The sequence below is a fragment of the Ranitomeya imitator genome, chromosome 9, assembly GCF_032444005.1.
Source record: "Ranitomeya imitator isolate aRanImi1 chromosome 9, aRanImi1.pri, whole genome shotgun sequence".
Classification (NCBI taxonomy): domain Eukaryota; kingdom Metazoa; phylum Chordata; class Amphibia; order Anura; family Dendrobatidae; genus Ranitomeya; species Ranitomeya imitator.
In genome coordinates, this window is record NC_091290.1 from 33457057 (window position 1) to 33480318 (window position 23262).

The following is a 23262-nucleotide window of genomic DNA, read 5'->3' on the forward strand; positions in this document are numbered from 1 at the left end:
ATGGGGGTGTCTTATAGGCGTCTCTCCATTACTAACCCCTGGGCTTGTTGTCAGCGAACAGTAGAGATGTTATTTATAGGCTGGGAAGATTCACGGATATTGTCCTCTTCTCGGAATAATAACAACCTGTCTGCTTTCCCTCAGCTGGGTATTAAAAATTAGGGGGACCCCACACCATGTTTTTCTTTATTTATTAGCTAAAAGCTAATGAAAAAAAAAAAGCTGCACACTCACTGCACTAGTTATATATCTCACTATCATCTAGCTATATCTGCATATAAGATTGTTTGAAAACTAGATTGAAATGACAGAGAATTACTGTCTGTAAAAGCTGATGTTACAATTGCATTGCATACACATACCAGGTGAGAAAGATCGCATTGTACTCTCATGACACTCGTCCTACTTTTCAGGAACAACATTGGAGCTATGTTTTTTACGCAGACTAGTGTGAGCCCTAAGGCCTCGTTACCGCTAATGTATAAAAAATCCTGGAAAGTGGGATGATTTTTTTTTCTCACGCGTCATCCGTGTGCAATACATTTTTTTACTCAGTAGCTATTAATCTTTTACATGACCAGTTACAGTTTCCTGTGCTACAGAATTGTGATGTTTCCGTAAAAACCGGATGCCACTTTGACGGTCCGCATAACAACATTTTTTTTTTTCTCACACACATCTGATTTCGGAGTGATTTTTTTTTTTTTTTCCTCAGCTCGATTCCAGATGACACATTGACTAACAGAGGTGCGAGTGCAATGCAAATTTTTTTTCTTGTGTTTTCATACAGAAGTGGGAACGAGTCCTAATAATGTGAATAAGAACGGTGTAGTCTACAGACATGGAAAATGTGAGAAAATACGTGGTGATTAGGCTACTTTCACACTAGCGTCGTACTCGGCCCGTCGCAGTGCGTCGGGCCGACGTACCGACGCTAGCAGTGAATGCGCCGCACAACGGGGGCAGCGGATGCATTTTTCCAGCGCATCCGCCGCCCCATTGTGAGTTGCAGGGAGGTGGGGGCGGAGTTCTGGCTGCGCATGCGCGGTCGGAAATGGTGGACCGTCGGCAGCAAAAAACGTTACATGTAACATTTTTTTGCTGCCGACGGTCCGCCACAACATGGCGCAACCGTCGCACGACGGTTGCGATGTGTGGCAAAGCGTCGCAATGCGACGCTAATGCAAGTCAATGGAGAAAAAACGCATCCTGCAAGCACTTTTGCAGGATGCGTTTTTTCTACAAAACGACGCATAGCGACGTGCAGTGCACGACGCTAGTGTGAAAGTAGCCTTAGTGATGAGTGAGCGTACTCGGATAAGGTGTTATCGGAGCATGCTTGAGTCCTAATCGAGTATTTTCGGTGTGCTTGAAAAAAAAAAATGCTTGGGTCACCGAGAGACTGCATGTCAGACAGCTGCAGCACACGCATGGATTGTCTGTTTGTTATTCAATCTGATGCTCGCTCATCACTAGTGGTGATATGTTGGGCTTGGGTGTTCAGTTCCTTTCATTTATTTTATTTTTCCCTTGGAGACAAACATATTTTCAAACATATATAGTTTTCCTATTAAAAATAAATACATGTTATGTATTGGTAGTCACAGTAATACAGAATTCACAGTTGTCTTCTTAAGTTCACAGACATTGGGAGTCAGAATAGTCCTACAACATAGACATGGGGGCACCATACCTTTCAACCCCTTGTAATAACCAGACTCCTCCTATACAATGGTTGATCTGCTGAAGGTGACATTGTGTTGACCCTTATCTATGTACCATTGTGTGTCCATCTCCTTTTCCACCTGTGACTCTCTCTCCTCTCTCTCAGCCAGTCTCTGCAGTCATAAAATCTTGATTGACAGGTCATCTGCACCCATTACCTATTGTCTTTTTGGACGAGTCATTGTCACATGAAGAATGCCTGGTCCCTGGGACATCACACCTGATATGGAGACTATTTCATGTCATTATTGCATTGTTCCTCTTAATTTAACTTTATCTCTAGGAACTGAAATCATATTCTTGTGCATTCTTTTTTAACTTAAAACATGTTGGCCAGATGTGCAGAGGTTGGGTTGGAACATATTTTTTATCCTAGCTACTTTTACCTAGACAGACCGCATATATATGCATTTTTGCAACTTATAACATTTGTTGGACAGAAGCCTGACTTTCGCCAGAAACATGCTCTTTCATAAGAGATTCCCACAGTTCAGAATTCGAATTAAGAATTCATTCACCAGTATGTTCGTAATGCAGACAGCAGATAAAAGGTGAACAGACGAAGTGCAAGAGTCCAGCGTTACAGGTCAGTCATAGAAGGAGTGCACATCGTCTTCTGAGTCTGACCGGCCAGGACTTGATTTTTCAGATTCCTTTTCATTATGAGAAAATTCTTCACTTGAGTCTGGAACAGAAAGTTGAAAGATATCAAAATAATTTTAATTTGCAATAATTGCCTTAATTTATACATATGGCAAACATTTTGTAAACTGCTTCACTTTTAGCAAGAAGATACACATGATATTTGATTACTGCAACCCCCTGCTCTGTGGCCTTCCCTCTAACACTCTCGCACCCCTCCAGTCTATTCTAAACTCTGCTGCCCGACTAATCCACCCTTCCCCCCGCTATTCCCCGGCCTCTCCTCCCTGCCAATCCCTGCACTTTCTCCCCATAACCCAACGACTCCAGTTCAAAACCCTAACCATGACATACAAAGCCATCCACAACCTGTCTCCTCCATACATCTGTGTCTCCTGGTACTTTCCTACAACCTCCGATCCTCACAAGATCTCCTTCTCTACTCCCCTCTTATCTCCTCTTCTCACAATCGCATACAAGATTTCTCTCGCGTATCACCCCTACTCTGGAACTCTCTACCACAACATATCAGACTCTCGCCTACCATCGAAACCTTCAAAAAGAACCTGAAGACCCACTTCTTCCGACAAGCCTACAACCTGCAGTAACCACCGATCGACCAAACCGCTGCACGACCAGCTCTACCCTCACCTACTGTATTCTCACCCATCCCTTGTAGATTGTGAGCCCTCGCGGGCAGGGTCCTCTCTCCTCCTGTACCAGTCGTGACCTGTATTGATAAAGATTATTGTACTTGTTTTTATTATGTATACCCCTCCTAACATGTAAAGCGCCATGGAATAAATGGCACTATAATAATAATAGTAATATTTGTCACAACTTCATAGACATGTTACAAACTCGTCTTTCTTTCTCCTGGTGAAAAACAGTGAACCTGAGAAAATACTTTTAAGAGGTTGTCCACTACTTTAGCATTGATGACCTTTTCCTTAGTATGGGTCATCAATGTCTGATTGGTATGGGGTCCGACACATGGTACCCCCGCTGATCAGCTGTTCTCAGTGATGGCCGCCTTCCGGAAGTGCTCATTTACGGAGCAGGCCGTCTTCTGGTAGTGGCCACGGCAGGGTACTACACAGTCACACCCTATTGAATTGAACAGGAGGCGGATGTGTAGTACCCTGCCGCGGCCACTATCAAAAGACGGCCAGCTCTGCAAGTGAACGTTTCCGACGGCCTCAGTCTCTGTCACTGAGAGCAGTTGATCGGCGGGGGTGCCGGATGTCAGACCCCAATGAAAATATATATATAAGGGGTGCACCTCTGCACAGATCAGAAAATAGGGTGCAAAACCTGGTCTGTAAAGTAACATGAACAAAACATAGAAAAAAGACAAGACCAAAAGAACGGTATGCACTCCCAATCATAAAGGTCAATATAAACTTTAATGACACCTCGAAAAACAACAAACACACAAATATAAAACCATTTAAAAAGGGCCTAAGTATAGGACCAGTAGGCCCCACCCCTATACAATAATACAAAATATGGCATAGTGAAACAAAATCCCAAAGACAATATCATGAATGGCAAAATATGGCTACATAAAGTGTCCCTAATGCATAAAGTATAATGCAGTACTGATCTAACAAAACATGTGGCACAGAATTCTAACTGACCCGAAGGCACGGCTAAGAAAAAATCACAGTATACAATATATTTCAAATATACCAAAATATCAGAAAATATTTGCCAAAGAATGCACACATAATTACTGCCTGTAACAAATAAAAGGCATGTGCATACATTAATGGTACCATTTCAATGTGGATCCTGGCGCACCCATAATAAGGTGCAGCCCGGGCTCTTGCCTCACCCCTTACTTGGCTGTGTGTCCCACTGACTTTGGGGTACGGACTTGAGCTGTTAACACTGGCGCTGCCTCTTCCAATCTTTCTGGTAGTATCAGTTGTTTTATGGTACTGACCTTATTTTGGGTTCCTTTTGTCTGTAGGCTGCACCTTATTATGGGTGCGCCAGGATCCACATTGAAATGGTACCATTAATGTATGCACATGCCTTTTATTTGTTACAGGCAGTAATTATGTGTGCATTCTTTGGCAAATATTTTCTGATATTTTGGTATATTTGAAATATATTGTATACTGTGATTTTTTCTTAGCCGTGCCTTCGGGTCAGTTAGAATTCTGTGCCACATGTTTTGTTAGATCAGTACTGCATTATACTTTATGCATTAGGGACACTTTATGTAGCCATATTTTGCCATTCATGATATTGTCTTTGGGATTTTGTTTCACTATGCCATATTTTGTATTATTGTATAGGGGTGGGGCCTACTGGTCCTATACTTAGGCCCTTTTTAAATGGTTTTATATTTGTGTGTTTGTTGTTTTTCGAGGTGTCATTAAAGTTTATATTGACCTTTATGATTGGGAGTGCATACCGTTCTTTTGGTCTTGTCTTTTTTCTATGTTTTGTGGATGTCAGACCCCAATTGATCACATGAGAGAATCACAGCACGGCCGCGGAGGAGACGGAGAAAATAATTTCTCCATCTCCTCTGCTGTCGGCGGAAATCTCACTGCACTCGGGTGATATCCGAGTGCAGTGCAATGTTTCACACACACCCATAGACTTATATGGGTGCGTGCGATCCAAATCTTGTATGGAACTGCAGCAAGATTTTCCCGTCCGTTCACAATCTGATCGGAGCAGAGAAAAAAAACCGCCACCGAGAACATCATCGGATTGCCTTCGTCCGATTTAGTCGCAGGTGGCAGCGAGCCCTTTAGTTGATGTTCATAAGAGACCATGATTTTTGTTATTCATAGCAGTGCTGTGTATAGTAGAAGCAATCGGATGATCGCAGCTTCAAGTCCCCTAAAGGAACTAACAAATACAGTAGAAAGCGACATACAAAAAAGTAAAATATGAAAAATAAAATTTTAAAAAATTCAAATCACCCCCCTTTTGCCCCATATAGAATAAAAAATAATCCAATCTAATAAAAATAAATGTATCTGATAAATAAACGTCTCAACAGGAAAAAAAAAATACAATGCCAGAATTAGATTTTTTTGGCCGCTGCATCATTGCAATAAAATGCAATAAAAGGTGATCAAAACATTGTATCTACCCCCAAAATTGCATAATTAAAAATGATAGCTCAGGGTGCAAAAAATAAACCCTCACACAGCCTCAGGTCTTGAAAATGAAAAATGATGCGGATCTTGTAAAATGGTGACACATGCAAACTTTTATGTTTTTTTACAATTTTCCAAATTTTTCTTCACCACTTAAATAAAAAAAAAAGGTTTGGTATCTGCGTACTAGTACTGACTTGGACAATAATATTGAAAGTTCAAGTTTACCATATAGTGAACATGGAAAATAAAAAAAAAAAAAAAAACAATTGTGGAATTGCACTTTTTTTTGCAATTTTCACGCATCTGGATTCTTTTTCCCACTTTGCAGTGCATTTCCCTTTAAACCTGCCTTTGCACTGCGAGCACGCGTACACAGTGTTCACTACTGAACGTTGCGTGTACATGCATTGAAGGATTATGTCCTCACGCTCACCAGTGCCAGCATCAGGAATTACTTTTTGGGTGGAGCTGGAGCGCAAAGCTTTTCACACTTCTCCCCTGGAATTTTGGACCACTCTTCTCTTGCAGATTGCTCCAGGTCTCTCATATTTGAAGACGCCTTCTCACAACAGCAATTTTAAGATCTCTCTACACGTGGTCAATGGGATTTAGATCTGGACTCCTTGCTGGCCACTTTAGAACTCTCAAGCACTTTCCATTAATTTCTGGGGGCTTCTTGAAGTATGCTTGGGGTCATTCTCCTGCTGGAAGACTCATAACCTAGGACGCAAACCCAGGTTTCTGATATTGAGCACTGCATTGCAACCCAAAATCCTTTGGTAATCTTCAGATTTCATGATGCCTTTTATACATTCAAGACACCCAGTGCCAGGGACAGCAAAACAACCCCAAATCATATTTGACCCTCCACCATATTTGACTGTAGGTACTGTGTTCTTTTTTGTAGGCCCCATTCCATTTTCTGTAAACAGTAGAATGATGTGCTTTACCAAACAGCTCTATCTTGGTCTCATCTGTCCACAAGACGCTTTCCAAGAAGGATTTGGGCTTACTCATGTACATTTTGAAAAACTGCTGTCTAGCCTTTTTATGTCTGTGTGTCAGCAGTGGGGTCCTCCTGGATCTCCTGCCATAGTATTTCACTTCATTCAAATGTTGATGGATAGTTCGCGCTGACACTGATGTTCCCTGAGCCTGCAGGACAGCATGAATTTCTTTGGAGCTTGATAGGGGCTGCTTATCCACCATCCAAACCATTCTTGAGTTGAAACCTTTCATAAATTTTTCTCTGCCGTCGACGTCCAGGAAAATTAGCTACAGTGCCATGGTTTGTAAACTTCTTGATTATGCTGCACACTGTCTAAAAGAGAACATCAATATCTCTAGTGATGGACTTGTCACCTTGAGATTGTTGATATTTTTTTTAACAATTTTGGTTTTCAAGACCTCAGACAGTTCTCTTCTCCTCTTTCTGTTCTCTATGCTTAGTGTGGCACACACAGACACACAATGCAAAGATTGAGCCAACATCTCCACTTTTTATCTGGTTTCAGGTGTGGTTTTCATATTGCCCACACCTGTTACTTGCCACAGGTGAGTTTGAACAACCATTACATGCTTGAAAAAAAAGTTGTTTCTGGGACTTGGCCATGGCTGAGGATGCAAAGAAGAGTCCTTATTTGCATATAAAATAAAAGTTGGTTTCTGTGTCACTAAAACACTAAATGTATACTGCTGATATTTTTATAGGATCTAAGTATCCTATATAAATGTTTAAGTAGTTTCATTTGCATTTTTTTGGTGCACAGATTCCTTTGGATAAATGACATACTTTAAAATTTGCAGAACAATTGCTGAAAAATGATTATTGTTATTGGTCTAAGTTATTACAATTAAAAAAAACATGATCAGGCTCTCAACACCCAGCGGAGCATAGACATCAGGGATTTGCTGTAGCTTTACTTGTAGATTGGTGTTTGTAATCATAATATTCTTGGGGTTCCATTGTATGATCCACAACTAAACTTTAAGTTTTATATTGTATTTTCTGAAAAGGAACATGTCACCTGATTCATGCTGTCCAAACTGAAGCATTCACCTAATCCTGCTATATGAGAGACCTGTCGATCACCTGAAACAGCGCTGGAAGAGCCGGTCTAGGTCTCGCCTGGGAAGAGCCGGTCTAGGTCTCGGCTGGGAAGAGCCGGTCTAGGTCTCGGCTGGGAAGAGCCGGTCTAGGTCTCGGCTGGGAAGAGCTGGTCTAGGTCTCGGCTGGGAAGAGCCGGTCTAGGTCTCGGCTGGGAAGAGCCGGTCTAGGTCTTGGCTGGGAAGAGTTGGTCTAGGTCTTGGCTGGGAAGAGTTGGTCTAGGTCTTGGCTGGGAAGAGTTGGTCTAGGTCTCGGCTGGGAAGAGCCGGTCTAGGTCTCGGCTGGGAAGAGCCGGTCTAGGTCTCGGCTGGGAAGAGCCGGTCTAGGTCTCGGCTGGGAAGAGCCGGTCTAGGTCTCTGCTGGGAAGAGCCGGTGTAGGTCTCGGCTGGGAAGAGCCGGTCTAGGTCTCGGCTGAGAAGAGCCGGTCTAGGTCTCGGCTGGGAAGAGCCGGTCTAGGTCTCGGCTGGGAAGAGCCGGTCTAGGTCTCGGCCGGGAAGAGCCGGTCTAGGTCTCGGCTGGGAAGAGCCGGTCTAGGTCTCGGCTGGGAAGAGCCGGTCTAGGTCTCGGCCGGGAAGAGCCGGTCTAGGTCTTGGCCGGGAAGAGCCGGTCTAGGTCTCGGCCGGGAAGAGCCGGTCTAGGCCTCGGCTGGGAAGAGCGAAAACTTCATGACTGCAGTTTTCCAATTGCCCACTTCAATTGAAATCTGTGCAAAGATTTTCTGTTGAGTGTGAAAGTCAGTTGAATCTGGGATTAACATTTAAAATATGTGAGTGGGGCCCTAAAAACCCCAAATTACCTTCTGACGGTGCCTTGATAACAGATGCAACTTCTGTATGTCTGCCGGAAAGAAAAACAGACTCGGTCAGATAGATCTCATCCAGTATAATTGTCTAATTACTCTAGGCACCAAAATTTGTCTTACCTGGAAGTAGGACTTACTGGAGACTCCTGTTCCGGAAATGAAGACCTGGATTCAACAGGATTCAGCTGAAGTAAATCCATAGATCCATCCTCACTGCATCTTTTTCGTTGTTGCCTATTTAAAAAAAAAAAAAAAAGTAACAGATCATTTTAACAAGCAGTAGATTTCACTATAAGGGTGCATTCACATTGTGTTTTGCCACCTGCTTGGGGCTTACGTCTGAACCCACCACAAAACAGAATTTTGGAGTAGGCGCAAACGAGACCATAGACTATAATGGTGCCGAGAGAGTGAACATGTGCTCTGCCGTGCACCATTTTCGGGCTTATACGCCTACTGGAGGAAGACACTCAGACGCGGTCTACTATATCTGGGTGTCGGCCTCCAATAGGCATATGAGCCGGAAAATGAAGCATTTGCTCCATCGGCGCATTCGCCCGAATCCCGTTTTGCGGACACAAGCCTAGACGTTACCAAAGAACGCGTGGCAAAACGCAATGTGAAAGCACCCTTAGGTATACTGAACATTGACTATTGTATTCAAGGTTAATAAAACATCTTTGCCTAATTTTTGCTCAATGATATATTCCTTTTGTATTAACAATTGAACAACCCACACAGAAAATGATCAGCATATTTTTATTTACAAGATTACGGAGTTGTCAAATTTTGGGAACACTTTTTTTCTGTTTTTACTCAAATGCATGTATTTTGGGGTAAAAATCATTTTTACAATTGGGTTTAATGACAAATTTTGGACTGTTTAGGCGTTTACAGACTCTTTGTTTTCCTGCACATTCAACTTTTAGGTGATTTGTGGTCATAAATCAGCTGAGAGCCTATTAAGGGTAAGTTCACACAGGACTTTTTTGCTGCATATTTTTGCTGCATATTTTTGCTGCGTTTTTTATGCTAATTTAGGTGTGTTTTTTGGTGCGTATTTGGTGTGTTTTTTTTTTTTGGTGCGTTTTTTTTTCTCTTTTTCCAGGCTAATGTCCTTGGATTTTCAGCAGCAAAAACGCAGCAAATAATGATACCTGCGTTTTTACTGCGCTTTTTTCAACACCCATTCAAGTCAATGGGTGAAAAAACGCAGCAAAAACGCTGAAAGAAGTGACATGCTCTATGTCCAAAAAACACAGCAAAGCACAAAATACTGATCAAACAAAAAACCAATGTGGTAGCATGAGATTTCTGAAATCTCATAGGTTTTGCTGGTATTGTAAAAAGCATGCTCACAGATATCCACCCTATATTAAAAATATCATCCTTTATTTAAACCTTAATAAATATCAACAACACACCAAACACCACAAGAAAGAAAAAGAACCAGGGGTATGCCTACCCCTACACTGGCCTAGCTTAACCTACCTATTTGCGGAGGTTGGCACCCTAAAAACCTGCGCAGTGACGCCCCCGCTCCTCGACGGCTCTCCCTGCTCACCCTATTGGGCCCTGTAGTGGCAGGGGGTGAGGAAGATGATGAATAGGCTGGTGAGAAAGAAAAGAGGTATGTATGCAGTATAGATGTCTAAATTGGTATTGTTTGTTGTAATGACTAGACTGATCTTATGAAGAAGATGCTATATTGTAATTATAGTTGTCCTCAGTCAATTTAGCTAATATGACTTGATGTACCAGCTAGACTAATATTCTAATAAAGCTGCTGGACTAGGGTAATATAGACCTTGTCAGTCCTTCTCTACAATAAACTATCTATACAAGAGTTTCTATGCTCTGCTCAATGTGGCCGGACATCTTATGGGATAATCCTATTAGGAAGATGACTTCGATTTACTACACCCTTGCAAATCCTAATATAAAAAGGTGTATTCAGAATATATTTAGAAGGAGATATTCTATATATCCTATGGCGTACTCTATATATAAACAGAGGCAGAAGATCCTATCAATCTAAATGTGTACCAATTTGTGTGATATTAATCCGCATACATAGGCCAGGAAAACACAATATATACATAAATCAAAAAAAGAAAACACCTAACACCTCTAAAACCAGTATCAAATAATACACCAATCTCTAGACATCTATAGCCTAGGCCCTATACCGGTCGGAAAGACCAAAAATCGTTCTCTATCCACTCTCACTGTAGAGTATATTTATCTAGTCCTGTCTCCTCCTAAGATTTGAGTGGGGAGATATCTAATGGAGCTATACTATGTGAACCTCCCCGATTTTCCCATTGCCAAATCAATAAGTATAAAAGAGTAAAAAGAAGATTGATGGGCATTTACGACTCAAATATAGCGTACTAAGTGTCAGCATGGCCATTTTCAAGCTTCAATGGTACTAGCGTCATCCATTCTCTTTAAATTGGCTGATATATGAGATATGTACTTACGTCACTTCTATTTATGAGGCCGGCATATTCCGATATTATACCCACTTACTTAATAAATGCGTGTCCATTTTATATCAATAATATCTATATCAGGGCTACGTACACACATATCACATTTATTTGTTGTTATGAATCGGTATATTTTATAAATGTATCCTCTATATCTGCATATGGGGCAGTAGGGGGCGGACACCTGCGCCTCTTATGGGCGGTATATCTCAGCGAGGGGTGGACCGCACACTCCATTAATATGTTGGTCTGACATGTATCGTTCTCTAATTAGCCCCATCTCTATGTACCTACGCCTCATGTGGGCGGTATACCTTAGTGAGGGGTGGATTACCCTTTGAACACGATGGTCTGACAGATATCGCTCTCGGATTAGCCCCAGCTCTGTGTATTTTATACTAGGGGGCGGATACCTACGCATCACATGGGCGGTTCAGCATAGCGAGGGGTGTAATGCACATTCCCTGTGCACTTTGGTCTGACATGTAGCCTCCGCCAGGTATACGCCCCACTTTTGCATATTGAGTATGAGGGGGCGGACACCTACACATCATATGGTCGGCAATTATACATCTTAGCGAGGGGTGGACCGCACAGTCCCAAGACACACCGGCCTGACACGCACGCCGACTCATGCTGTCATCTCCAGGCGCTGACTGAAACCGGAAGTGCGGCGTTGCAGATGGTAACGTGCATTACACTGTTGATAGTGCATCTATATAAGAGGGGAATACGGGCGGTTCAGCTCCATGGCATCACACCGAGACAGGGGATTGTCCCGACCACTGTATTGAATCGATTCACATTAAGGTACCTTCACACATAACGATATTGTTAACGATATCGTTGCTTTTTGTGACGTAGCAACGATATCGTTAATAAAATCGTTCTGTGTGACAGCGACCAACGATCAGGCCCCTGCTGGGAGATCGTTGGTCGCTGAAGAAAGTCCAGAACTTTATTTCGTCGCTGGATCTCCCGTGCACATCGCTGGATCGGCGTGTGTGACACCGATCCAGCGATGTCTTCACTGGTAACCAGGGTAAATATCGGGGCCGCGCTTAGTAACCCGATGTTTACCCTGGTTACCATCCTAAAAGTTAAAAAAACAAACACTACATACTTACCTAACGCTGTCTGTCCTCCAGCGCTGTGCTCTGCACTCCTCTTGCACTGACTGTGAGCGTCGGTCAGCCGGAAAGCAGAGCGGTGACGTCACCGCTCTGCTTTCCGGCCGCTGTGCTCACACAGACAGTACAGGAGGAGTGCAGAGCACAGCGCTGGAGGACAGACGGCTGAAGGTAAGTATGTAGTGTTTGTTTTTTTTACTTTTAGGATGGTAACCAGGGTAAACATCGGGTTACTAAGCGCGGCCCTGCGCTTAGTTACCCGATGTTTACCCTGGTTACCGGCATCGTTGGTCGCTGGAGAGCGGTCTGTGTGACAGCTCTCCAGCGACCAAACAGCGACGCTGCAGCGATCCGGATCGTTGTCGGTATCGCTGCAGCGTCGCTTAATGTGAAGGGGCCTTTAGACCTGTATCTGCAGTGATAAAGATAAGTACCTCGTTTACATCCTCCTCCTGATGAACCTCGGCTAAGAGGGGAAACGCGTCGAGTAATTCACTTTAACTTGGTACATAATATATATGGGCAATATGCCTTGGAAGTCGTTTGTTGACTTAAATATCCAAAAAGGGGCATAATGGCTACATGATATCTTGGGTTGCCATTTGACCAATATTATTTGATACTGGTTTTAGAGGTGTTAGGTGTTTTCTTTTTTTGATTTATGTATATATTGTGTTTTCCTGGCCTATGTATGCGGATTAATATCACACAAATTGGTACACATTTAGATTGATAGGATCTTCTGCCTCTGTTTATATATAGAGTACGCCATAGGATATATAGAATATCTCCTTCTAAATATATTCTGAATACACCTTTTTATATTAGGATTTGCAAGGGTGTAGTAAATCGAAGTCATCTTCCTAATAGGATTATCCCATAAGATGTCCGGCCACATTGAGCAGAGCATAGAAACTCTTGTATAGATAGTTTATTGTAGAGAAGGACTGACAAGGTCTGTATTACCCTAGTCCAGCAGCTTTATTAGAATATTAGTCTAGCTGTTACATCAAGTCATATTAGCTAAATTGACTGAGGACAACTATAATTACAATATAGCATCTTCTTCATAAGATCAGTCTAGTCATTACAACAAACAATACCAATTTAGACATCTATACTACATACATACCTCTTTTCTTTCTCACCAGCCTATTCATCATCTTCCTCACCCCCTGCCACTACAGGGCCCAATAGGGTGAGCAGGGAGAGCCGTCGAGGAGCGGGGGCGCCACTGCGCAGGTTTTTAGGGTGCCAACCTCCGCAAATAGGTAGGTTCAGCTAGGCCAGTGTAGGGGTAGGCACACCCCTGGTTCTTTTTCTTTCTTGTGGTGTTTGGTGTGTTGTTGATATTTATTAAGGTTTAAATAAAGGTTGATATTTTTAATATAGGGTGGATATCTGTGAGCAGTCTATGTATAATCCCTCTAACCAATTACGTACGAGTTGTTTAAATTTACTGTAAAAAGCAGCTGAAAATTAGCATAAAAAAACGCAGCAAAAATACGCAGCAAAAAAGTCCTGTGTCAACTTACCCTTAGGCCGGCTTCACACTCAGCGTATGAAAATACGGTCCGTTTTTTACGGCCGTAATACGCTGAAAAGTCCCCAAAATAGTGGTCCGTAGCTCCTCCGTAGGCAGGGTGTGTCAGCGTATTTTGCGCATGGCATCCTCCGTATGTAATCCGTATGGCATCCGTAGTGCGTGTTTTTCTCGCAGGCTTGCAAAACCGACATACGGCTATACAAGGGATCCATGTGTCAAAAAAAACCAAACACATGTACTGTATATATATATATATATATATATATATATATATATATATATATGTCAGTAGACACATATATATTAATATTTCATCCAGCGCGATATAGCAGAAAGCCGGTAATTCAATTACCGGCTTTTGCTTTCTCCTTCCTAAACCCGGCATGATATGAGACCTGGTTTACATACAGTAAACCATCTCATATCCCCATTTTTTTTGCATATTCCACACTACTAATGTTAGTAGTGTGTATATGCAAAATTTGGCCGTTCTAGCTATTAAATTAAAGGGTTAAATGGCGGAAAAAATTGGCATGGGCTCCCGCACAATTTTCTCCGCCAGAGTAGTAAAGCCAGTGACTGAGGGCAGATATTAATAGCCTGGAGAGGGTCCACGGTTATTGCCCCCCCCCCTGGCTAAAAACATCTTCCCCCAGCCACCCCAGAAAAGGCACATCTGGAAGATGCGCCTATTCTGGCACTTGGCCACTCTCTTCCCATTCCCGTGTAGCGGTGGGATATGGGGTAATGAAGGGTTAATGCCACCTTGCTATTGTAAGGTGACATTAAGCTAAATTAATAATGGAGAGGCATCAATTATGACACCTATCCATTATTAATCCAATACTAGTAAAGGGTTAAAAAATACACAAACACATTATTAAAAATTATTTTAATGAAATGAAAACAAAGCTTGTTGTAATAATTTATTCTACGCTCAATCCAATCACTGAAGACCCTCGATCTGTACCCAAAAAAAACCAACAACAATATCCATACCTTCCGAAGATCTGTAACGTCCAACGATGTAAATCCATCTGAAGGGGTTAAAATATTTTGCAGCCACGAGCTTTGCTAATGCAACATTGCTCATGTCTGCAAAACCCCGGAAAATGAAGGTAAAGTAGGTCAATGACCTATATTTACCTGCATTTGCGGTGAGGCGCCCTCTGCTGGCTGTTCCTAGATCGTGGGAACTATCCTAGAAAGCTCCCAGGCTCGAGTACATGAGAGGCGCCCTCTGCTGGTTGTCCTCATATGAACATGTCCTCATATCCTCATGTCCCCATCCCCCTCCCACCCCCTGTTCGCCCCCCCCCGCTGTTCTTAAAATACTCACCCGGCTCGCTCCCTCGCTAGCGCTGCTTCCTGTCCTGGCCGCACCTTCTACTGTATGAGCGGTCACGTGGGGCCGCCGATTACAGTCATGAATATGCGGCTCCACTTCCCATAGGGGTGGAGCCGCATATTCATTACTGTAAATGAGCGGCCCCACGTGACCGCTCATACAGTAGAAGGTGCGGCCAGGACAGGAAGCAGCGCCAGCCAGCGAGGGAGCCGGGTGAGTATTTTAAGAATAGCGGGAGGGGGGGTGGGTGGGGGAGTGCACAGGGGGTGGCATGGGGTTGGGGACATGGAGCTTTATTTTAAACACGAGAAACTTAAAAAAAAAAAGGAATATTCATATCTTCTCTACAGCAAACGCTGCTGCAGGGAAGATATCAATGGCGGCTTCAGCACCAGATGCAGGTGCGTGTGGTACCCAGCACGGTGCATGTGGTACCCAGTGGGCACACGGGCGGCACACGTGTGCCGCCCGTGTGCCACACTGATGTGCCACAGAAACGCATGGGCACACGGACACGGATAATTCCGGTACCGGAATTATCTGGACGTGTGGGACTGCCCTGACAGACAGTGGTGAAACTGAATCGCCAGAGACCCCAAAGCACCATTTTTGACTGGGACTCCCTCTAAGGAAGAAGACTAGAACTCTAGCACCAACTATTGGAGGTAGCAATCCTAAAGGTCAATATCGACCCTTTAAAGAGTGTTGTCACATGACTTAGGATAAAAGCCAAACCAGAATCTCAATTTGAAGATACAGTGTTTCGGGCTCCCGTAGCCAAACCAGTTCTCACACTTTGCACTGATGAGGTGCAGCACCCTGAAACACTGATCATAGTAGTGGAAAACTCCTTCAAGAAAACATTTTACTTTGGTGATGAAGATAATAATTTCCAAAGAAAATCTGACACGGATCACAAAAACATCCAAATGTATTTGTGAGGATTAACTAGGGAAAAGATGGAAAGTGGACCCACTGGACCGTGATGACGATCCCCCCACGGACGAGCAGACCAGGTGGACCGCCCCCTGTACAGGGAGAGTTAGGGGCAGGCCCGTGAGGGACTATCACCACGGAAGCTGGGGAAGCAAGATGGAACAGACAAAAGGATACGTGGGACCGGAGGAAACAAAAGAGGCACCAGACTAACGGGAGGCGGTGAAACACAGGACTGCAGTGATACAGGACTGGTAACACAGGGACGGCAGGAGGACTGCGGTGATACAGGACTGGTAACACAGGGATGGCAGGAGGACTGCGGTGATACAGGACTGGTAACACAGGGACGGCAGGAGGACTGTGGTGATACAGGACTGGTAATACAGGGACGGCAGGAGGACTGCGGTGATACAGGACTGGTAACACAGGGACAACAGGAGGACTGCGGTGATACAGGACTGGTAACACAGGGACAACAGGAGGACTGCGGTGATACAGGACTGGTAACACAGGGACGGCAGGAGGACTGCGGCGATACAGGACTGGTAACACAGGGACGGCAGGAGGACTGCGGTGATACAGGACTGGTAACACAGGGACGGCAGGAGGACTGCGGTGATACAGGACTGGTAACACAGGGACGGCAGGAGGACTGCGGTGATACAGGACTGGTAACACAGGGACGGCAGGAGGACTGCGGTGATACAGGACTGGTAACACAGGGACGGCAGGAGGACTGCGGTGATACAGGACTGGTAACACAGGGACGGCAGGAGGACTGCGGTGATACAGGACTGGTAACACAGGGACAACAGGAGGACTGCGGTGATACAGGACTGGTAACAGGGACGGCAGGAGAACTGCGGTGATACAGGACTGGTAACACAGGGACGGCAGGAGGACTGCGGTGATACAGGACTGGTAACACAGGGACGGCAGGAGGACTGCGGTAATACAGGACTGGTAACACAGGGACAACAGGAGGACTGCGGTGATACAGGACTGGTAACAGGGACGGCAGGAGAACTGCGGTGATACAGGACTGGTAACACAGGGACGGCAGGAGGACTGCGGTGATACATGACTGGTAACACAGGGACGGCAGGAGGACTGCGGTGATACATGACTGGTAACACAGGGACGGCAGGAGGACTGCGGTGATACAGGACTGGTAACACAGGGACGGCAGGAGGACTGCGGTGATACAGGACTGGTAACACAGGGACGGCAGGAGGACTGCGGTGATACAGGACTGGTAACACAGGGACGGCAGGAGGACTGCGGCGATACAGGACTGGTAACACAGGGACGGCAGGAGGACTGCGGTGATACAGGACTGGTAACACAGGGACGGCAGGAGGACTGCGGTGATACAGGACTGGTAACACAGGGACGGCACCGAAAGAGGAAAAGGGAGAACCGGAAACAAAACAGCATACAGCACAGACGAGAGGCCAAGAGCACTAGTAGAACACAAGTGATCTTCAGGCACAGAGGGGCGGACGGAAGCAGCTTACATACCAATGCAGCTAGGCACTTCCGGGAAGATCCTCCAAGACGAAAGAGAGGAGGGAATGAGCGCCACCAGGAAGGTTAGAGGTGCGCGCCAGTGCTGAATCTGGCGTGCACGCGCACCCGACAAGCAACAGAAGCCGGGAGCGAGCGCAGAGAGGAGGACGCCGCAGGAGAGGATGCGTGCCGAAGAGAGGTGAGTATGAGTAGGCGGCAACGGCAGCGGCGTAACAGTATTGCTACCTTCATAGCAACTATTGACCTACGGTAGGTAACGAGATGCAGATATTTCAACCATGTGTCTGATTCAGCCATTGGTAGCTGATCTTTCTCCATTGTCCTCCCCCCACCCACCCTCTCAAGAAACATTTAGAGATGAACATATGTAAATGAAAAAAATAATAACCTTTTCTTATGACCCTGAGTGCGAGAACATGATTTCAGGCAGCATAACCAGAGGGGCCTAAACGAGAAAGAGATGGAAGAATGGATTATTACCCTTCCTCACATGTAAAGCACCATGGAATAAATAGCTATATAATAAAAACAATTATTATAATTATTACACATAGAAAAAATGAGGTTTTTCATACAACGGGGTTAAGAACATCAGTGTCTGCTTCCACAGACAACCCAAACACCCAACAAGAGCTGTAGAAGTCGTGCCCATGCTTACATGTTACAACCTCAGAAGGAAAGGTCTTCTTCAACCAGAAGTTAAAAAAAATGACAAGAAAATAATATTCTATGTAGTTCTTCTTCTAGTTTGTCACCATCCTAAGACCTTGGACTGACCTACTGGAGAACTTCAACACGAGATCCAAGTTTTGTCTTTTAACTGTTAAAGAGGGTGTGGTGCTCCATTTTGATACTGGAACAAATGTTTTTTTTCAGATAACCCAACTATGTGTGCTAGATACAAACTTTAGGCTATATGCACACGTTCAGGTTTTTTCGTGTTTTTTTCGTGGTAAAAACGCTATAAAAACTCATTAAAAACGCATACATTATGCATCCTATCATTTAGAATGCATTCTGCATGTTTTGTGTACATGATGCCTTTTTTCCACTAAAAAAAAGCATCGTGGTAAAAAAAAAAGCAGCAGTTCATTAATTTTGTGGATTTTCTGCGTTTTTCCCGCTATTCTATGCATTTGGGAAAAACGCATAAAAAACGTGGGAAAAACGCGGTAAAATCACGGTAAAAACACATGCGGATTTCTGGCAGAAATGTCCGGTTTTTGTCAGGAAAATTTACATTACACATTACAGTGATGAATATACGGCTCCACCTCCCATAGGGGTGGAGCTGCATATTCATCACTGTAATAAGCGGCACCACGTGACCGCTCATACAGGAAGAGCTGCGACGCTGAGAGGATGGAAGCGCCGAGGGAGCTGGGTAAGTACTTTAATGCCAGCGGGCGGGCGCACAGGGGGTGGGTGGGGGGAGATTACCGGGAACTTTATTTTAAAAACAAAAAAAAATTTTTTTAAATTATTTTTCATTCCTTCTCTCCAGCTAACGCTGCTGGGAAGAAGGAATGAATTCTGAATTCAGCACCCAAAGCAGGGGACAGCGCTTAACTTTAGTGCTGTCTCCTGAACGGTGCGTGTGGTACCCAGTCGGCACACGGACGGCACACGGCTGCCGCATGTGTGCTACACTGATGTGCCACGTGAGCACACGGACACGGATAACTCCGGTACCGATTTTTCCGGTACCGGAATTATCTGGACGTGTGGGACAGGCCTTAAATGGATGTATTAAGGGCTAAAAATAATTTTGGCAATTAGGTTCCATAAAACATTTTGCATCGTTTGGCTTTTACAAGCTTTTTGTTTCGCTGGACATTTAGCTTTGATTTGGTCTGTGGTCATAAATCAGCTGAGAGCAGCTCAGGATAAAACAAATAAAAGAATTAAGCTCAATCTGAAAGAGCTCGTTGATGGATAATCAATGAATTTATTCTTCAGCCACTAATAAACAGGCTTTACACGGTAAAAGATGCAAAAAAAAACTTTTGTGAAACACAATTGTAATGTTTTTTAGCCCCAAAAGCATGGATTTAAGAAAAGGGTTGCAAAAGTGGAGAACCCCTTTAAATAATATTGAGATATAATTTCTAAAAATTGACGCTATATAGTTCGCAAATAACCTGTATGGGTCACTTTCAGTTGCAGGGTGGACTGATGGTTTAAAAGGAATCCGCACTGATTTAATCTCAGAGCAGCATAATGTAGGGGGCAGAGACCCTGATTCCAAGGGATGTGTCACTTTCTCAGCTGCTTTCTGTAGTTTTAATACAATCAATGTTTTATCAGCAGGAGATTATCACTGAAGGACTAGGTGGTCCGTGACAGGCAGTCCAGCTAATCTGTTTAAGCCCGCCTCCACCACTGATTGGCTGCTTCCTGAGAATGTGCAGTGTCCACAGTGGTGTGGGCGGGGTTATACACAGCTCAGCAATTTGGGCACTGCTATATGTACAGAAAAGAAATCAGGGATTTTATTAAAACTGCACCAACCAGCCCAGTAAGTGACACATCGCTGGAATCAGGATCTCTGCCCTTACATCTTGTTTCTCTCAGATTATATAGCAAAAACCTGCTGACAGATTCCCTTTAATGCTAAAAAAATGGATACATGCCTTTTAAGATGTACCTCTGATTTTCTTAGTATGTTGCTCATCTTCGCTCAGCGACTGATAACTCGCTGCAGCTATGTCAGATATCAGAAAAAAGGAAACAACATACAATGTAGGAAACACTAACATTGCATGAGAAATAGCATGTCTCAATCTCTACATGCTCACACTAAACATTACTTCCCATCTCAGTTTTCAGCCATTTAATTTATCTTAGGATGCAATTACAGTAGCATTCCTAGCAATGCTCATTTCCCGACAGTGGGCCAGTGTATACAGGATGGAAATCACTGGACGAATGAGCTAAATGCAGTGAAATAATTTTGAAGCTTGTGTAAACAGGACATGTGCTGCCAAGAACAATAACAATTAGAAATAAATCCATAAATCCATAAAATAAAAAGCTCAAAAGGAAAACAAAGCCATTTAGCAAAATTCTCAAATACATATATGGCTCAAAGCAACTCCAAAAATTTAGCAACAAAAGAAGAACAGTAGGAGTTAATGCTCACATTAAATTTTATTACATACTATAAAGTACCAAGTGATAGAAATAAAAACTACTAGTGACTGTGGGTGCCTACCCAATCCCTCAAACTAGTGGGGGCCCTAGTCTATCCCTGTCCCACGGATTACTCCTGAAGGTGGAGATGCCGGGGTCACGTGCCTTACTGTGCTCTATTATTATCACGTATCTGTTCCCTCCCCCACCCAGGCAGGCGTGAGGCTGAAGTGTATAGGATAACACTAATGGATAAGGATAAATGAAACTCACAATCACACAAAATACACTCACCAAACAACAAAGTGGAACACGGGGGTATAGGAAGGTGAAACCGAATAAGAGAGGATTAGGATAAAAACTCAAACAAACTCAATGTAACAGCTTTCCAAAAGCATACTCCAAACACAAATGTAACCTCCAACTCCTAACCAGGCAGGAAGAACCTTCACTGGCAATTCTCAAGTGCCAGTGGTGAGCACATATAAAAGACGGGAGTGGCCAACACTGAACAGCTGAGACGGTCCAGGTTGGAGAGCTCCAGGAGAGCAAATGAACTGATTGACCCTTGCACTGTCAACAGGGAAAAAAAACTGCACTGTTTAATAAGATGGCGAAGCAGTTCTAATCAGTGCAAGAGTCTGTGAAAACAGATGCTGCAATCTTCTGACTCCTCTTTGTCACGGTATCCCTGTGACAAACTCATTATGAAAGGAGAAAACGCAGCACAAAAAGCCTATGAGTATAGAAAGATCGTGTTAACGATCGTTCTGTGCACATTGAAGCGAGGTCGGCCCGTCTATGTAGCTGATCGGCGGTCGTTTAATGCCACTAAATTCATCCTATGACTTAATTTACGCTACATGATCGTGCCCAGTAAACGATCGACGATCAGATACATGCAGGCTGATTTGTGGTCATTTATTTGTCTGTTTAGATAAGCTGACCACATTATCACGAGAGCAGAATAATCGTGAACGCAAACCTTCTGTACATAAAGACGGTCATTGTTTTCCATTTAGCAAATGCTATAAATTCATAGACCCCTGGTCTAACAGCTAATTTACTATAACTACACTATATATTAAAATATCTCTAAATATGACATTTTTTTTTCCATATTGTCTTACCACACATTAGCTTTAAAAATGTAAATTTCTTGTGGTCCAGACAAATATACATCGCCTCCTGACGAAGGGACGAAACGCGCGTTGGGGCGCTTGGGGAAGACCACATACAACAGACCACCCCTAATGTAAGTGCTATCTAGTAATATACTCTATTATGGTCTCATGAGGACACAGTCGATACTTGAGACAGGATATTTTATGGTGTTCGAAGCTCTGTCCAACTTTGGCCTAAAGGTAAAACCATCCAAATGCCATCTGTTAAAGCCCAAAGTGCAGTACCTGGGCTATGTGGTGAGCGCTGAAGGAGTGGCCACAGACCCTGACAAGGTCACTGTGATCAGAGACTGGCCAAAGCCCAGCAACCTCCATGAAGTCCGGCAGTTCCTTGGGTTGGTAGGTTACTACAGAAGATTTATCAAGGACTTCACCAAAAAAGCCGCACCACTACATGACATGATAGTGGGCCAATCCAAGTAAACCAAGGGTAAGAATACCCCATTCAACTATGATGATGGACTGGAGAGATCCTTCACTCGTTTGAAGTTGGCTCTGATGGGAGATGAGGTGCTGGCTTACCCTAAATATGACCAACCGTTTGTGCTGTACACGGACGCCAGCAACATGGGACTAGGAGCCGTGTTGTCCCAGGTCCAGAAAGGCAGAGCAAGGGTAATCGCCTATGCCAGCAGGAAACGTCGTCCCACCGAAAGGAACCCTGAAAACTACAGTTCCTTTAAGTTGGAGTTCCTCGCCATCGTCTGGGCAGTGACAGAGAGATTTAAGCACTACCTGGCCTCGGCAAGATTTACCGTCTTCACGGAAAACAATCCCCTGACACACTTAGACACAGCCAAACTAGGTGCCTTGGAGCAACGGTGGATGGCTCGGTTGTCCAATTATGATTTCACCATCAAGTACCGTGCAGGGCACAAGCATGCGAATGCCAATGCATTGTCCAGAATGCCCAACTTGCCGGAAATAAGAGAAGATTCAGAAACACTCGAAGAAATAGAGTTACCAGCTTTCCATCGCCCCAGGGCGACTCAGTATTCCCATCATGTGAGGAACGGGCACCGAAACAAAAACAAGCCAGACGCCACGCTGAGCCCATTGCCCCACCATGGGTGGGCAGAGACCCAGGACAGTGACCTTGCGGTCCGTCTGATGAAAGAACTCCTGACGCAGGCTGGTTCACACCCTGGTCCAGATGATCCACAAGAGACGCAACAACTGTGGAAGGAGAAAGGCAAACTATTTATCTACGATGGTAAGCTGGGCCAGAGAAACATCGACCCACGCACTCATGAGTTAGTTTGGCAGATAGTGGTCCCAAGACAAGATGCGCCAATGGTTCTGGAAGCGTACCACGATGGAGCAGGACACTTCGAATGGAAGAAGTTAGAGATTCTACTTCGTGGAAGGTTCTACTGGCTTGGCATGAGAAAAGCCATTGAAAAGTGGTGCCAAGAGTGTGGCCCATGTAGCCTACACAGGAAGGACCATGACAGTCAGAGGGCTCCCCTACAGCCCATAGTCACCAAACAGCCACTTGAACTGGTGGCCTTAGACCACGTGAAGCTAACACCCAGCCGATCAGGTTATGTCTATGCT

General features: G+C 44.2%; 1 protein-coding gene across 2 annotated transcripts in view; it reads right to left on the reverse strand.

The window, feature by feature from the left end:
* Positions 1 to 1296: 1296 nt before the first annotated feature.
* LOC138649047 (dentin sialophosphoprotein-like) overlaps positions 1297 to 23262 on the reverse strand; it is a 95511-nt gene continuing 73545 nt past the window's right edge. For both annotated transcript variants that reach the window (XM_069739131.1, XM_069739130.1), the window contains exons 5-8: positions 17778 to 17834; positions 8525 to 8638; positions 8399 to 8439; positions 1297 to 2410 (exon numbers count right to left, since the gene is read on the reverse strand). In XM_069739131.1, the coding sequence (XP_069595232.1) occupies positions 2313 to 2410; positions 8399 to 8439; positions 8525 to 8638; positions 17778 to 17834 (310 nt within the window). In that variant the 3' untranslated portion in view covers positions 1297 to 2312. The remainder of the gene's footprint in view (positions 2411 to 8398; positions 8440 to 8524; positions 8639 to 17777; positions 17835 to 23262) is intronic.